The sequence below is a fragment of the Gigantopelta aegis genome, chromosome 15 (assembly GCF_016097555.1).
Source record: "Gigantopelta aegis isolate Gae_Host chromosome 15, Gae_host_genome, whole genome shotgun sequence".
In the NCBI taxonomy this organism is placed as follows: domain Eukaryota; kingdom Metazoa; phylum Mollusca; class Gastropoda; order Neomphalida; family Peltospiridae; genus Gigantopelta; species Gigantopelta aegis.
In genome coordinates, this window is record NC_054713.1 from 19,705,322 (window position 1) to 19,723,792 (window position 18,471).

Consider the following 18,471-nt stretch of genomic DNA (forward strand, 5'->3'; position numbering starts at 1 on the left):
ACGATATCGGCGACATCGTTGCAGTTTCGTGTGTGGAATCTATATATTTGTAGTGGGTTTTTTTGTGTGATTTGTGTCTGGACAAACTTTGGTTCGGACATTAGGCTACATGTCGCTTATCATGTGATATGACTGCTCTTTTAACTTTTAGCTTTTCACCTGAACTGTTTTTATCTTGCTTTTAAATACTGCAGTACTTGTTGGGATGTTTTAAAATTCAGTCTTCTCCTGATGAACCTTGAGAAAATCCATCGGTTGAGATAGGCTGGTTTTACTCAAAATTAGTTTTAAAACTCCCACAGACAGTACTTACAAAGTTAGGCTACATATCACAGCCTTTGTTACACCATTTGTGAAACGAGAAATAGCCCAATGAATGGGAACACCGACGGGGATCAATCCATACCCCACTTCGCATGTTGTGTTCACGGCTATTTCGCTAAACAAACGCTCGTCACAATTTGTAATGAACGCAGCAATCGTCTGCTCGTTCAGGGGAGCTAACTACAAAAGTTATATTCTGCGAAGATGTAAAACTAAAAGATGGGAATTTCTAGACTAATTTTACATTGTCGAAACTGTTTTTTACTAAGTCCTATCACACTCTTTTTGTTTTTTGGTGAGTTTGTTTGTTTGTTTTTGTTTTGTTTTTAAATATCTGGTTATGATGGTTTCTGAGTGTTTTTGGTCGGTAAATTCACCTGACGTTCCATCGAGGTCCCAAACTGCGTTCACCTAACGAGAAAAACAAGAATACGACATTTACGGAAATACTATTCTACATTTTTCAGTTATGATACATGAAACAAAATAGATTGTAATCAGTTAACGTAAAAAATCAACAATGTGGACCTAAAACAAATCCATTCTAGTAAACAAAAGTGAAGCACCCTCAAGTATCGCCAACGTCCATAACTGCGTTATGCTTCCAACTCCGTTAACTTTGTTTTCTTGTGCTTCGGTTCGCGCAGTCAACATCCGATTTGTTGTCATTGGCATGCCGTTCATTTATGAGGTTTTCTTCACAGTTCACGAACATTTTCATTAACAATAAAGTTCAGACAAGTAAGTAGGCCTATCTAAATACAAAACTTTACAAACCCCTAAAACCATTAATTTTACTAAGTCGTTTTTGTTTATTCCTTAAAATTACCGATATTGGGTCTACATGACTCGTAGAAATCGACTTAAAATGGAGAAAGATGAATTAACATTCGGTGCATGTCACATGACCTCACATACCAGATCAACAAGGCCAAAGCATTTAATTTTTACAATTTTTAAGACCCTATGTGGAACCGATATCGGTAATTTTACGGAATAAACAAAAACTACTTAGCAAAATTAATGGTTTTAAGAGTTTGTAAAGTTTTGTATTGAGATACATACTTGTCTAAATTTTAATTATTGTTAATGAAAATGTTCACAAACTGTGAAGAAAAACATCACAAATGAACGACAAGCAGTGCAGACAATAAATCAGATGTTGATTGCGTAAACCGTGCATGAGAAAACAAACCAAACACAGTTGGAAGAATAATTATTAAAGCAGTCAGGGATGTTGACGATAAATGAGAAATAGAAAACACTGCGTTTGATTTTTGTTTTGTTTACCATCATAACCATTCAGTTGCTCAACTGATAATTATAATTGCAAAACATGTGAATTGTTATATCTGTAAATTCCAAAAATGTTAGATTATCTGTTAACAATTTCGTTGTCGAGGACTCGGAGAGGGGGATGAGAGAAATGCGGGACAATTTCATTTGACTAGAAATGTCACTAAACAAAATGTTTCCTGACTCTGGACCAATTCTTTAAAAAAAATCTTTGATGCCTGAAATTTTTTAAAATATGCAGATGGGCTAGGCGGGCTGTTTTTAACTGAAAACAACTTATGTCATGTCATAGGGTTTTACGTGCACATTCAGAACAAGCTGTTGTAGCGCACGCCTGTCGTGGGCGCAAGAGCCGGCCTTGGCCGGCTCCTCCGTCCATGACAGGAAAGGTGGGGGGAGGGGAGAGGAGGGACCGCCTGCACTGGCAGGTGCAAGGGAGAACCAGCAGCCTGATCAAATCGGTAGCAGGTGGGTGGGGGTGGTGGTGGTGCTATGGAATTTGAATGGAGCAGTTAAATGCCAAAGAGAAAAGGGTGCGCAATTTTGATTTAGGGAATTTGGCACAATTTTGAACGGTCGGTCGAAAGGTAAATGGCCGAGCTAATATAGGTTTTGATATTAGTGAATTGAGAGTAGCTCGTTAATTTTAGACCTTTACGATGCTGTGATGTCTCCCTAGGTTGCCCATAGGGCCCTTATAAAGGGCCTGACCGCTTCTGGTCAAGGCATCACCAAGTACCAAGTTATTACCAGCAGCAAGTATTGGGGGTTTGGGTGGGGGAGGCCGATATTCTTTTGTTCAGCTTCCCCCGGGTGCATTGCAGTTGTGTACTCGGAACGGTATTCTTTTGTCCGGTTCCTTATTAGAGTACGTGTTGGGCCATTAAATGGGGGCGGGTGCATTGTTATCATTAGTCAGTGCACCCTGTATACTGATGCAGTGAGCATGTAGTCTGTGTGTGAATCCTAGTTTTGTGTTACGGTTGTACCTATTGTCTTAAGTCCCTATTCTAGTGAGTTCAACGGTCATTCATGACCACCCATCCTCCTCCTTCCTTGTATAGCATTGAATACAATGACGGAGGGGGAGTTAAACTAGCCTAGCTATCTAATTTGAAGGGTTAAACCCTTATAGTGTAGGTATTGGTTTAAAAGCCTAGTGCTTGGCATACTTAACTTTATTACCAATGCAATAAAACGAAACTAACAGTGGCAAGTAGCAATTGTATACATATATGTACTGATCTAGGTACTTAGTTTGAAGAATTTTGATTCCCGTCCCCTAAATGTAGGATTTTAGTAGGCTTACTTGGTTTGTCTTCAGGCTATCTGGATAGTTGGGTATCGGTTTTCCTGCATGTCTTTGCTTCTGGAACCCTAGTTGACTTACCTTAGTTAGCTAGGATGGAATGCATCAGTAATAATTTTTTTTTTTTTTAAACATGGTGCGGGTGCAAAGACAAATTCATGCAGTTTATTTACAGTTAGGTGTAGTGGGGTTCTTGATCCGTGATTGGCTGGATTGGACCAATGAGAGTGCTTCAAAAAATAGGCGATAATTAGTGGTGTCCTATCTTGGTTGATTATCTAACGATGTTGATTGGCTGGTTAATTAGTCAATTGGGTTACTGCGACTTCGATCCTGTCTTAGTGAGAAAGAAAGAAAAAAGAAAAAAAAACCCAGCAATAATTTATTTTTATTTTTTAAAGACACAAACCTAATGTGTCGTTAGCGGGTGGTGTATGCCAGTTGTCAATCACGAGCTTCAGAACATGAACATATTTACAGTAGAATAATATGGTTATCGTGGTTAGGTCTGAATGGCATTGGCATATCTAGTGGTTATTAAATCACTCGCTACCGTCCTGCCGTTAATCCCCAGGTTGGAGTGCCTGGTCGAGTGCTTAAGGTCGCTCTTCCATCCAAGGGATGTACAGGCGGGTAGTTTTGAGTAATTGTTAATTTATATTGCTAAATTTATACCAGCTAATTTGGTTGAGTATATGCTTTTACTTTTGTCATTTCATCGTTCTCCCCCCGGGTTGGAATACGTGGTCTGTTCGAGTGCGTAGGGTGGATGTTCGACCAAGGGGGTCCCAGATGTCACGATTCAAGCATTGTCATATCTAGCGGTTATTAATTCATTCGCTACCATCCCGCTGTTGATCCCCGGGGTTGGAGTGCTTGTTTGGTCGAGTGCTTAAGGTCGCTCTTCCGTCCGAGAGATGTACAGGTGGGTGGTTTTGAGTAATTGTTAATTTATTGCTGAATTTGTGCCAGCTAATTTGGCTAGGTATATGCTTTTACTGAAAACTATTGATTGGCCCTCCCTATTTATATTGGTACCATCTCATACTTCTGAAGCTGGGCCTGTCCACCCTACTATACCATCCATGCATGATCACTGGTCTACAAATTCTTTAGATGAATCTGTCTTCTCGGTATCTGTATTTCCTCACAGCACTACACGTTTTGCCTTATGTCTTTGGTTCTGATGTGATATTATTTAAGATCTGTTACATTTAACAGGTGGTGGACTTTGACATCTATCTAAGGGGTGGGATGTATCATGTAGCTCAGTGGTAAGGTGCTCGCTCGATGCGCGGTTGGTGTGGGATTGATCCCCATCGGTGGGCCCATTGGGCTATATTTTATTTCAGCCAGTGCACCACGACTGGTATATCAAAGGCCGTGTTATGTACTATCCTGTCTGTGGGATGGTGCATATAAAAGATCCCTTGCTGCTAATCGAAATGAGTAGCCTATGAAGTGGTGACAGAGGGTTTCCTATCTCAATATCTGTGTGGTCCTTACCCATATGTCCGACGCCATATAACCGTAAATAAAATTTGTTGAGTGCATCGTTAAACAAAACGTTTCCTTCGACATCTATCTGAATTGATTTTTTTTAATAAATCACCTACACTAGATTATACAATAGACCTCTTTCACATTCCCATTGCGCATGTGCGCGAAGAGTACCGCCCCTTGCTGAATTGGACGGTATCGAGGCTATATACAAATTGGGGGGCATGATCGACAGTTGTCATGAGCGTCGTGATTAGCTTCGTAGGAGCTGTGAATCGCTAGCGACTAACGTACATATTTCGTACAAGATGTTAAAATGGCTGCGAAAAACGGTCTACTAAAGTTTACATCAGAATGGTTTAATACCAAAAGCAGTGAAACATTAACTTAGACGAAGTCTCTGGAATCGCCTGTCAAGGGCATTTTAACAATGTAAAATAAAAAGATTCACACACAAAAAAAAAACCTTTAGTGGAATGTGTTTTTTACTTTTAACAATTAGAATTATAGTTAAATACTCATGCAGATTTCCAGTGATGTTTAATTCTCCACATGTATCAGGATTTAAAATTTAATAAAATATGCCTCCGCTTCCACCTAAAAACTCAACAAAACTAACACAGACCTTTATCACAGCTCTATTTTCCCCTTATCGTTTCATTAAAAAAGACAGTCGTACAACTACTAATCAATGTTACATGTCTATCCACAAATTATTTATGTATTTATTTATTTATTTACTTAATTTTTTTTTTTTTTTTTATTATTATTATTTTTTTACCAGCCTCGGTGGCGTAGTGGTTGGGCCATCGGTCTACAGGCTGGTAGGTACTGCGTTCGGATCCCAGTCGAGGCATGGGATTTTTAATCCAGATACCGACTCCAAACCCTGAGTGAGTGCTCCGCAAGGCTCAGTGGGTAGGTGTAAACCACTTGCACCGACCAGTGATCCATAACTGGTTAACAAAGGCCATGTTTTTTTGCTATCCTGCCTGTGGGAAGTGCAAATAAAAGATCCCTTGCTGTTAATCAGAAAGAGTAGCCCATGTAGTGGTGACAGCGGGTTTCCTCTCAAAATCTGTGTGGTCCTTAACCATATGTCTGACGCCATATAACCGTAAATAGAATGTGTTGAGTGCGTCGTTAAATAAAACATTTCTTTCTTCTTCTTTTTTTTTCATTTTATTTTATTTTATTTTCACTAAAATGTGTATCAGATACATACAACTTCACTTGAAATAATATCTGATATTTACGAAGTTTTAAAACATATATGAATCGTCACATGCGAAAACCTTAGCATGACGTCAGAAACTGAGTAAACGCGGCTCAAAGTTTGATCTTCCCGGGATTGGGCCCCTGGCCTCCAGAGGTCGGATCGGATCAAAGTTTGACGTCACATGTAAACGCGGAAGTAAAAGTTGACATGCTGTTTGCGTTGTTTGTTTTGAAGAATTTAGAAAATGACATCTTGTTTACATGAAGATAAGTTTGAAGTAAAGATATATCTGTATGTACAATAGTGTTTGGTTACTATTTTGTATTTTGTACCTGAGAACATTGGTCGAGATCGTTAGCGATACCATCAGCACTTTGATACACATTTACAAGTATAAGGAGAAATCCTATATATCAATATGGTATGCAAGTATCACACGTTTTTATAATGTACATGATTATACATAACATAAAGTGCAGCAACTTTTCCAGAGTGGTAGACCCATGCAACCCGATACGATCCTAATTTGATGTTTGGTCTAACTTATGAATAGTGTATATAACTTCAGGCCCGTAGCCAGCATGATTAGCGGGGTGGGGTGGGAGTTGGCGGGGGGGGGGGGGGGGGGGGGGGGTAGGGGGATATCGAAATTCCATGTAAACGGAACATATATATATATATATATATATATACATATACATATACATATACATATACATATACATATACATATACATATACATATACATATACATATAGAACCCCTTGCCAAACAATGAGATGACGCCGGTTACACTCGAGAATAATACACGAACTTTTGTTGCGAAATATACGTTAACAAGTTACATTAAGTTGTGGTATGCGTGTAAAATGGCCTGGTCATAGAGCCACGACAAGAAACTGTTTGTTTTCAGTAGTACCAATGTATTTATACTTCTCACACCCCACAAACAGGATAGCATACACGACGTCCTTTGATGGATCATTGGTTGAGACGGGAAATAATCAAACGGGCCCACTGAGGAGGATCGAACTTGCAGCAAATGGAACCTGACAGACGTTCTTGTTACGTTATCCCGGTCATTTGGGGACAAGGACTTTTATATGTGAAATCCGATTTTGTTTTTCATTTGAGCGGAACTCTCAATCCCATCCCTCCAGGCTACGGGCCTGGCATGGTACTTAATGTTTGCTTCAAACATTCAAACGAAGTATCTTATGACTGCGCATAATAAACCCTCATGAATTTATAATAAAGAGACCATCCTGAGTTTGTAGCTATATTATCAAGCTGTCGGTTAGTGTTATAAATAAAACTTAATCTTTCTTAGGTTAAATAATCTTGCTTCGAATTTAAATAGCTGTATATGCAATACAGTTACATTTCTGTCCATTCTCAGGTCGGTATCAACCAAGAAATCGGAGGTGGGGACTATAGCCCCACTTTTATAACCCGGTTTAAAATATGGCTAGACTGTCCATCCACTACAGATTGTGCCCCCTCCTCCAACTCAGATATCGTTCGTACGGGCCTGATTCTAATGTTTATATACCATAGCTCAACTTTCATATGTATCATTTAATTTTATTCCAAATACCAAACAAAATTTTAAATAACTTGGCGAAAAGAAATCCCGACAAGAATCCTGAATATATTTATTTGTATAATGCTTTATAAATATTTAAATTATGTTAAATACAATAAATATCTGTGCGCACACATTAATATTTAATATTTCAGCCCATATCCGATATTTATTGCGTACGAATCCGAACCGATGGTTTGTCGGGCGTTAACAACAAAATATTTTTTTTATTTCGTGATAAGCAATAATTCACAAATGTCTCCAATAAGTCTTGTTGGATGTCGACAGAATTTTCGGGTTCCCTACTGATAGAATAATTATTAATCATGGAGATATTCACATTCCTATTGCGTGGCCTCCAATTGACTATGCCCCCCAACTTGTCCACAGGTCTATTTTTGTGAGATCTCGCGTGAGTTCGCGGTTTGCGTCCTCGAGTTACCCCGCAACGGGCATATGCGCAGTGGAATGTGAAAGAGGTCTATTGTGTTTAGTTATAATCATGTTGCCTACAGATTAGAAATACTAGTAATCCATATGATATTACTGGTTATTTTTGTTTGACAAATTAACATAGTATGGTGTTTCTTTTCTGAACAAGTTAATATTACCACGTCATCTTCGCTAGAAAGCATCAGCCATAGAGAACATCACATGCAAACTCATTCTATATATTACAACTGTATTCTAGAATATTTACTGCGACTTCTCTACAGGATTCACAACCAATGTATTTATGTTTTTCCAGTTTATGACACACATTTTTAAAGGTAAATGACATTTCATATACACTGAAATGAACAGATCGAGAGATAATAATTTTCAACATCTCCAGAGAAAAGTACTTTGATGATGTTAAAACTCAAACAAATTTATATTCATCATATCTTGTACAACCATCCTTTTTAGATTTAGAACACGTTTAGTTTATCAAGGCAAATTTTCGATAGTAAAATGCACTGGTTTATTGAGAATGAGTATTTATTCTATTGCAGGAGAATCACTGGGGGAGATGAGTATTGTTTTTAACACAACCTATTCACCACCAATAAAAATCGCAGAGGATTCTGAAAAGGTCTACAGTGTTCCACAAAATCAGATAATTAAACGTCCCATTGTTGCCACGTTGGAAATAGATGGTGTTAGAGTAACTGCAGAAAGACATGGTGAATTAGCCAGTCTACCATTTACTGTAGAGTCAGTTGATTTTGATGTGTATAGAAAAATAAGTGGATCTGTTGACCAGTGGAAAAAAGATGGAGGTGTCTTATGTCAGTGGAAATATGGAAGAGGGCCAGAGTCCGATGATTCAAAGTAAGGAGATTTTGTTTTAGAAAGAATTATTCAGTATGATAAATAAGGCACCACAGCACCATTTGTTATGTTTTTATAGCAATTTAATATAAAATGCTGAAATGAATTTTCAAGCTTTTCTTTGATGATTACGAGTAGGTTGACCTCTGTAGTATTTAAATAACCCATTGCGGGCTGCAAATTTAGCAAGATTTTCTGCTTCTGCAAATTTAATCCCCAATATTGAGATTTAGTTTTTGGAGGTTATTACTTGCTGTTTATATATATATATATATCAGGGGTGGGGAAAAACTCTTTTCTCCCGGTCTGAGACCGATTCTCGATCTCTAAGACCGAAATTATTTTTTAAAAACATGTGTTTGCCGGTCCCACTTTTGTCATTCTTGTCGGTCCGAAGCACCTGTCCATTTCTATTATTGGAACAAATTCTTATCCGTCAAGTGGACCGGCCTGCCCAGACATCGGTACCTCATGCATGATTTAAAATAATAAATAAATAGTGGTCAGTATAGCTTGTGTTTCAGACGTCTGTGATTTTAAAGTCTGCCTAAGTATATATCGTCAGTCACGGAAGTCGGACCTACAGTAGTGTCAATCCACAGCCACTAGGCTAGACATTAATTTTGTCAAAGTTGCTGAGCCAGTCAAGAGATAAAACAGACGTTAACAATAACACCATTCTTGGTGAGAGAGCCATCAAGGTATTACACTCCAATTAAAACAAAGGACCCAGAGTTTGCAACTGGTTACAATCAACACCTGTCAACACCTATGTACGGAGCTTTGTCGGGTCGAGTGTCCCAGTCCGAAGCAAGAGACTTTTGTGCAATACAAACTGCTTGAAATAGCATAAAATATACTGAAATAATCAATAAATGTATTTATTGTTGACTGTTCAATGTAGTCTATCCAATAATTATAAAGGATTTTAAAATTAACAAAAGGTTTCCACTTTTTTGTTAACAAGTGGGAGTAAGCAGAACAGCTACATGTACTGGTTATCTCAAGAGCCAGTAGAGGTCAAATTTCGTCCAGTCAGTGATGACGTTATTAATCTCTTTGTCTAAACATGTGCTAGCTCAGGCGGTCAAACGCTTCAACGGTGCAATCTTTTATTAATTTTCAGGACACAGTACTACTGAATACTCATACTTTTTATACATATATGGGATTTAAATTCATATTTCATTTCATTTCATTTCAACTTATTTTCGTGTTTATATCCAATTAAGGTTCAAGCACGCTGTCCTGGGCACACACCTCAGTTATCTGGGCTGTCTGTCCAGGACAGTGGGTTAGTTATTAGTTGGTTAGTGGTTAGTGAGAGAGAAGAGGGTGTAGTGACTTTACACCTACCCATTGAGCCCTTAAGAACTCGCTCTGGGTTGGAGCCGGTACCGGGCTGCGAACCCTGTACCTACCAGCCTGTAGTCCGATGGCTTAACCACTACGCCACCGAGGCCGGTTTAAATTCATAACTTTTATTCCTTTTTTATATTATTTATTCCATTATGTAAAATATATACAATTTGTGGGGTGTTTTTTTTCACTGATGTGATAAACAAGTTATTTTTTTATTCCTTTCTTTTTTCCCCTCTCACCCCCCGTTAATGATGACGTCAAGCAGGACCCACCCCTGATATATATATATATATATATATATATATATATATTATATCCCGCCCCAAGTTATAGGTTTTCCCCATGTGACAGCTTTATATAAAGAATAACTGATTACTGTCTTATGATATTGGCTTTATCTTGTGACTATTAGAGTTTCTAAAATCATGAAGCTCTGCATTTACCATTTGACCTGAGTAGAATAAAACCAATAACTTAACCATTTTGAGGTTTTTTTTTATCCTCCAGTCCAACAAGAATAGTTGGTAAATTATAATTTCTTCCAGTTGTACGTAAATCGAGTACAATAAAATTAGCAAGGATTTTGCAGTATGACATCATACTGTAAGATACATGATGTCATTCTTTGTAAGCCATGGGTGCAGAAATAGAAACTATTTCTCTAGCCTGCTGGACCACATACAACTATACCGGGTACAATTTACTAGCTAGCCGGATTTGTTACTAGTCCGCCAGCCTATATAATATTATATAAAACAATATTACTCATAATTACTGTTCCAGGGCTAGCTCTGGCACTCGCCAAATTTGCTCACCAGTTGTGAATTTCAAAAACAATTGGCAAATTTTATTTTAATGTTGCGAAATAATTTCATGTAATAATTGATATTCTGTTACAAAAGAACTGGGTTTTTGCAATTTTTTAAGTTTATTAGATAATTTGGTGAAATTTTCTGCTGACCCAGAGCTAGCCCTGCTGTTTATAACAATATTATAATATACATTGTCTCCACTTCAAATGATATTTATTAAGTTCCCTTGGTAAGTGATCAACATCACATGGCAAAGGAAATCAAGCCCCATGCATACCTTGATTGGCAAATCAATAAACAAAATTTAATCTTAAAGGAGCACACGTGTAGTAATTATATGTAGATAAATTCTGATAATATTATAATAAGACAATATTTAATTTGTGTTTTATAAAAGGACATTTTATAAGACCATGAGGAATATATACATATTAAAATTAATTTGACTATAAACAGTGAAGCAAATTATAGTCAGTCAGAAAAAGAGATCGCTTGTCGGACTGGTATTTGCGTTTTTTAATTTGTCCATCACAATTTTTACTCGCATTTGGCGAGCTGGACTAAGCCACATTTTGTCATTAAAAAAGCATTTCTAAACTAATTCATAAGTAAATAACTTTATCATGACACAAACATTATTTGTGTATATATATATATGTAGAAACTTAAAGAAAATTCTCTTAACCATTTAAGGAGTTTTAGACTATTAACTACTCAGTTGCCCACCAAACAAAAATCCTAGCTATGGCCCTGATATATACTGTGCTGAAACAGTTTAATATTTAGAATATATTATTGAAAATCTAGTCTGAAATACTTCGAGTCGAGTTGAGTTGGGCTTATGTCACATAACCTATATTTTTGGTCACTGACAAGTCGTCATATTGACCAATTGATTGTAGGATAAATTTCCACAAGTGTCTGGTTGAGTGCCATGCACAAGGATTTTTTTTTTAAGGGGGCTTCGCATTAATACTAAACTAGAATAAATAAAAAATATTAAGGAAAAAAAGAAAAATAATTGCTTAAAGGTAGGGTCAACTCAAACAAGAGCCTTATGTGTTAGAAAGATGCATATCCGGACCACCAACACATACTGACACTTTAACAAATGAAAAACACGTAATTTTAGAGTTAATAAAAAACCATGATTATTCCTGCTAATTGGGGGCAACCATTTTGTTTCGTTTTTGTGACGACCAGTAGTATAGCTTGGGGCGAAGTGACGTCAGCTCCGTCCATCTCCTCTTAAGCACAGTGTAAACAAATGCATTAATTTACGACAAGGCGCTTCGCTTTCATTAACCTTATTTGTAAAACATAAATGACTTGATAGTATAATAAACTATTTAACTAAATATATTTCAATTTGCATCAATAGAACGAATTGGAGTTATAGTATAGTATTTTTCTATTTTTAAAAATCCAAAGAAAAAATGCATATTATTAGGCCTATTGGTAGGGTACGTTCGAGCAAAAACGACCACTCACGATACCCAAGTGATACTTTTCTTTTCTTTAGGACGACGTAATTGGTCAGTTTTGTGATTTTAGATGGGAAAGTCTACTTAATCAAGGGTTTTACAGAATTACTTACAATAATAAAGCAGGCGGCTGATAATGCCCATTGCGATTGGAGGGGTATCCGTGCGGTTACCACACAACACCCTGTGATCTTAATAAAAGAGGCACGTCTTTTTAGTGTGTCTAGACACAGTGTCTGGGGACCGTCTAAATGTACACCTGCCAATCAGGAACCACAGGTACAGGCCACGGAAAGAAAAGACCAATTAACCAAGAAAACACTCCGATTATTATTTCAGTACATGGATTAATTTATGTGAAACCATAATACAGTTATTTCAACACTTTGACAATGGTAGTTTATTTTGTATTGAAAAATAATATATAATTGTTGTTGGCTTACTGGGATGACTATTATTACAGAACATTGAGATGGATTCGCAAAAATCAGGTATGTTTTGTTTCTTCAGTTCGAAGACTAATTCCTGACGTGACACATTAGGTATTACGTAACCACCAGCTCGCCAGAGGGAGTATTCACTAGGATGGTACAAAATGGCTGCGCTGTCACATTTAACCGTTTTATTAATTAACTATACGATTATACTTGTTGATATTACGCAATAATGTGCATTATATATCGTTGTATATGCATACCAGGCCAAATGCCTTAATTGTCCTCTCCTTTAAGGGAGATTTGTTTGCACATCTCAAAACCCCAGGTAACACAGTAATTAAATGGTGTCTTTGATGTGGTAACATTTGTTAGTGTGAATTCCAGGTCCTATATATGTACTCTATTTACATGTCTAATTTTCAGGTATGTTTGTGGTGAGAATGAAAGAACAACCACACTGACCAAAGATCTGAGAGTAGACAATGGTGCCTTGTCATTGGAGGGTTTATTTCACTATCACTCCAGTATCCACAACCTTCCAGCCAAACGTGTGTTTAAGATCACAGTTACCTTGCCTAACTCCACCACTGTGGAAAAAGCCACAAATCCTGTGCTGGTTGAAAGTAAGTACAGGTACATGTGAATGGAGAGATTAAGCTGCCATCTGCCAAATTGCATGGTGATTTAGCCAGTTTTAACACAGTAATTTGACACATGCAGGCTGAACTTATAGAAGATAAAACAAATGTCTGGGTCTGGTAGGGGAGTCACACATGTATTGTTTTAGCAGTACTCTCAGAATGCTTGTTTTTAACAATTTGAATTTTGTTCGGCCAAGAGAAATGAGTATGAAAAGAAAAGAAGAATCCCTAGATTATTTAATTTAATTAGCAGCTTTTTTAAATACATGTTTAAATGTGGGCCTGAACATTACTTCTGGAAGGGGAATTCCCTTTTTATTTTTACTGCAGTTTGTGCTTTTTATTTACTGACATCATATTGGATTTAAAAATTACAGTATATTGTATTTGAAACATTACACAAGGCTGCTGCAGAGCATGATTCTGAATGTTGAGCAAATTAATCCATGAAATTAGTTTTGATCATAGTTTTAACAAAGTGTTGTGATGACATTAAATTAAAAATGTTTTTTGCAAATTAAGTATTTAAATGTTTGATTATAGCAAAAGTTGCTATCAATTATGGAAATTGATTAGCAACTACTATTTAATGTTTTAGAATTGCATAGCGATCTCCTAAACTTGGATAGTGAATTAAGAGGTAATATAAACAAAATGCTCTGTTATTATTATATATATTTTTTTTTACTATATGTTGATGTTATTCTCATTGTAGTTCCTGCATGGACCATACAATTTTCTGAAGAGTTTCCATCCAAGGTTGTAGCAAACAATTCCTTTAATATTTCACTAAAAATAGTGGATATCAACAAAAACATTGTGACGTCTGGTCTCGATTCCACAGCAATTGTATCTCTCAAAATATCTTCGGAATTCCAAACACAGGTGATGTTTCTAAATTTAAAAAATGTCTCAAGTGAGAATTCTGCAAACAGTGTGTGTGTATGTGTGTACGCGTGCATGCACACACACACACACACACACACACATACACACGTAACAATTATTTTAGTTCTATGCATATATTTCACCTTTTTTTGTACATAACCATACATAGTTTTAAAAACAGCACCCAGTCAAATACAACATTAATTTTTATACAGATGATTAAATGCAAATGACAGGCAATTATTTTGTTATTTCCTTGGTATTACAATATCAACCCCTGGTGTAACAAAGGCCGTGGTATGTGCTATCCTGTCTGTGGGATGGTGTATATAAAAGATGCCTTGCTACTAATCGAAAAGAGTAGCCCATAAAGTGGCGATAGCAGGTTTCCTCTGTGTTGAGTGCATCGTTAAATAAAACATTTCCTTCCTTTTATCACAGTAAGAAACAAGGTTTTAAAACCAATAACTGACTTTACTTGGACCTTCAAATTTGATTGTCCTTTATAAATTTCTCAAAACCTCTAATTCCCTGAAAGTCATATTATTTCTTTGTCACCTTCAACTTGTTTTGTGTTTTTTGTTCACTTCCAGGTGAAGATGACTGGTCCGAGACTAATTTCTGGGGATGGTGGTGTCACCATTGAAAAGAGAGCCTCCACGGGAGAAGTCACTTTCTCGAATATTAAGATTCTCGATGCTCATCCTGTTTTGAAATTCATAGCCACTCTTATGAAACCAGAAGACACGTGGGTTAAGTCTTTGAATGCTTACGGACAATTCCATGATGGTGTTCGATGGTGGAATCAAATTTGCAGATCCCGTTGTTGCTTTTTCACCAAAATTCAAAGTCACAGGTAAAAATGCAATTCTTCTTATGTCAAGGACTGTTCACAGTTATCATAATTTTGACTAGTGTACAAAGTGTACTGTTATTTTTTATTATCGACCTTCCTATCCTAACACCATACACCAAAATATAGATTTTTCATAGGCTACTTTCATCAGTATTTTGATTCATTATAAAAATGTACGCTTGGAGTAACAGGCATTACCGGTAAATGATTTAATATTTAGAGAATAATACCCGAGTACCCTAGAAATGAGTGGTTGCCAAATGTAACTAATGAGCGAAAGCAAGTTAGATACTTTTGGAAATCACAAGTTGTAAGATAAATCATCTCCAAATAGTGAGAGTGTATTATTCTATTTCTAACACACCCTTACAAAAATTCATTTTAATATAGTTTTAACGGGGAAAACATTAAACAAAAAGCCTCAACATTAAGTAGAAAGTAGAAATTAATGACTTCATAGTCATAAATAACATACTAAAATGACGTCGTCAGTTTATAATTACTCGAGACACTTGGGTCATGACCTCGGAACAACCAATCATAAGTCTCAGAAGTGATCTCCAACATATGTTGGAGACTATTTTGATGTACAACAGGTCATCCCTTACACTGGTGTGTAAGGAAGGTGTTTTAGGATTCTGACTCAAAATCTGGGTTTTGTGGAAGCACAGAATGCTGCTAAATTCACGGTCTATATTAGACAGGTCCTCCGCCCCACCCCCACCCACCACCCCACATGTATGGTGTATATACATAGGTGTACAGGCTCCCATTATTGGGGGGGGGGGGGGGGGGGCAGGCTGGCTCTTGCCTGAATTAAACGAAAATGTCCGAATCTGGATAACAACATTTATTCATATTAACATTACTACCAACAGCTATATAGGGTTGAAAACGAATCACTATTTTTCATGGATAGAATGATGGAAATACATGGTAAAAAGGTCTCAGATTAGCACATTTTCCACGAATATCTCTGTAATGTTTGCCCGATTTTGAGGTTTTGCTCCAGCACTAGGGGTGCAGTTTTCCCTCTTGCCCCCCCCCCCCCCCCCCCTAGTCTTGTACACTTATGTGCATGATGAAAATATTGCTAATTGTGGATATACATGTCCCTTATGTTAAAAACTACCCAATAATATGGACTAATGTATTATGTCTCAAGAAAATGAAATTTTAAAATGGCAAAAAGCAGGCCACTCCATCTAGTAGTGACATTGATGGAAAATGGTAAGTGTTTCTGCACTCGGCTTTCATCATTTCATCTTTGTTATTTGTTGCTTATGATGCTTCTTTTTGTGTTGACTTTACAAAAAGCTGAGGTATACAGTGTAGGTGTTACTTGGAAAATGGGTGTGACAGTCTTGCACTCCATGAGTTTGGTATGCAGGTCAACAGTTTACTCAGGTGACCATTTAGACCCATGGGCTTCTTGTTAACAAATTGATTTCAAATTTTTAACTGACAGCTTTTTTATGTGTTTGTTAGAAACAGACATTTGGAATAATCGAAAATGTGTAAATATTCATTTATTAATTTCCGTAATTATTTGAATTGCATTTTTTATTAAATTTATTTTTGAAAATGATGAAATGACATTTGTTGTTGTTTTGACAGCTGGAAATGTTGCAAAACACTTTATTGCATGAGAAATTCTTATCTCTAAACTTCTTCCATAAAAATCCAGTCGGTGCACCACGACTGGTATATCAAAGTCCATGGTATGTACTATCCTGTCTATGATATGGTCCATATAAAAGATTCCTTGGTGCTAATGGAAAAATGTAGCACGTTTCCTCGCTATAGACTATATGTCAGAATTACTAAATGTTTCACATCCAATAGCCGAAGATGAATAAATCAATGTGCTCTAGTGGTGTCGTTAAACAAAACAAACCTTTAACTTTTTCTTTCAAAAGAGATACTCCTCACACGGAACATTTCGTTTTAAAATCTTGATTAGCAAGATTTCTAGTCAATTGATAATTGATTAGCAACCATTTTTAAAATTGCGTAAAGATCTCTGAAACATGTGTAGCGAAACGCAACGTGATCCTAAACAAAATATTGAATAATTCCCTGCCTCATACCATCAGTAAAACAGCTACACATGTATATATCAGTTTTTTATTTCGCTGTATTTCAGAGGCATTAAGGGGAAAGGTCAGCATTGTTTTTGACCCAACACTCTCACCACCAGAAACAATCCCAGAGGATTCAGCAAAATTCTACAGTGTTCCGCTAAATCGGATAATTAGGCGACCAATTGGTGTCGCCTTGGAAATAGATGGCATCAGAGTAACTGCAGAAAAATATGGCGAACTAGCAAGTGTACCATTTACTTTAGAGTCAGTCGATGTTGATGTGTACCAAAGAATAACTGGATCCGTTGACCAGTGGAAAAAGGATGGCGGCATCTTATGTCAGTGGAAAGACATTACAAAGTCACATAAATCAAAGTAAGGAGACTTTTTGCTGAAAAACATGTTCAGTATTTCCGTTATAATTACTATCTGTTTTAGGCACTATAGTTAAGCTGCCTTTCTCAGGGGAAAGTTATTTGATTATATTTTATATTAAATCCATCTTTCAATACACAGTCCAAATACATGTACTTTGTAGAGTTTTTGTGGAAATTGATTTTGTTAAACAGAACTGTAACAATTAGTGGTTAAATAGTAAGCTGAAAAGATCTGGTGTGTGTCTGTGTGTGTGTGTGTGTGTGTCAATGTGTGTGTCAATCTGTGTGTGCGTGTGTGTGTGTGTCAGTCTGTGTGTATGTCAGTGCGTATGTGTGTCAGTGCGTGTGTGTGTGTCAGTGCGTGTGTGTGTCTGTTTGTGTGTGTATGTGTCTGTGTGTGTGTCAAACATTTCACCACTGACTGCATATGATGGAGTCTTTTTCTCTCATCCATTCAGTAAATAGAGGCTATTTCATGGGTTTTTTCAAATATGATTTTTATGCCAACAAGTGATGTGTGAAAACCATATTTTCACGAATATACTCTTCAAAAAAAGAAACGCAAAAGGGTACAAATGGGTTATAACTCCGATTTTATGTTTCCTACCGGTTCATGCTTTGTGAATATAAGGTCATTGCATGTCCCAAACACATTCCCACGGTTACATTCGATAAAACGCAGCTACTGTACAATGAAGTTCCAAAATGTGAATATTCGCAAAAACGCAGCCACATGCAAACCATGTCACCACTGCACGTGCGTTGTCTGCACGTGCAACATGAACACCGACAGTATAAAAGTGCAGGGTGTTCGCTTGCCTGGCCTCTGTATCTGGCCGACAGTTGACAATCCAGGACGTGCCACGTCTCAGTGAACCGCAGAGAAACAATGCCATCGGCCGACTAGACGCAGGCGAATCCAGAACGGCCGTTGCCAGGGCATTCCATGTGTCCCCAAGCACCATCTCCAGACTGTGGGACC

The 18,471-nt window shown here is 37.1% G+C and overlaps 2 protein-coding genes across 2 annotated transcripts in view; both read left to right on the forward strand.

The window, feature by feature from the left end:
• The first annotated feature begins 523 nt into the window (after positions 1-523).
• LOC121390778 lies at positions 524-17,297 on the forward strand. Its single transcript, XM_041522698.1, has 6 exons — positions 524-619; positions 8,230-8,548; positions 13,067-13,266; positions 14,000-14,169; positions 14,766-15,028; positions 17,175-17,297. The coding sequence occupies exons 1-6, from the start codon at positions 544-546 to the stop codon at positions 17,206-17,208; spliced, it is 1,062 nt and encodes a 353-aa protein (XP_041378632.1). The 5' UTR covers positions 524-543; the 3' UTR covers positions 17,209-17,297.
• LOC121389705 overlaps positions 17,192-18,471 on the forward strand; it is a 210,274-nt gene continuing 208,994 nt past the window's right edge. Inside the window, exon 1 of the mRNA XM_041521356.1 lies at positions 17,192-17,487. The gene's annotated coding sequence lies outside the window, so the exon portion shown is untranslated. The remainder of the gene's footprint in view (positions 17,488-18,471) is intronic.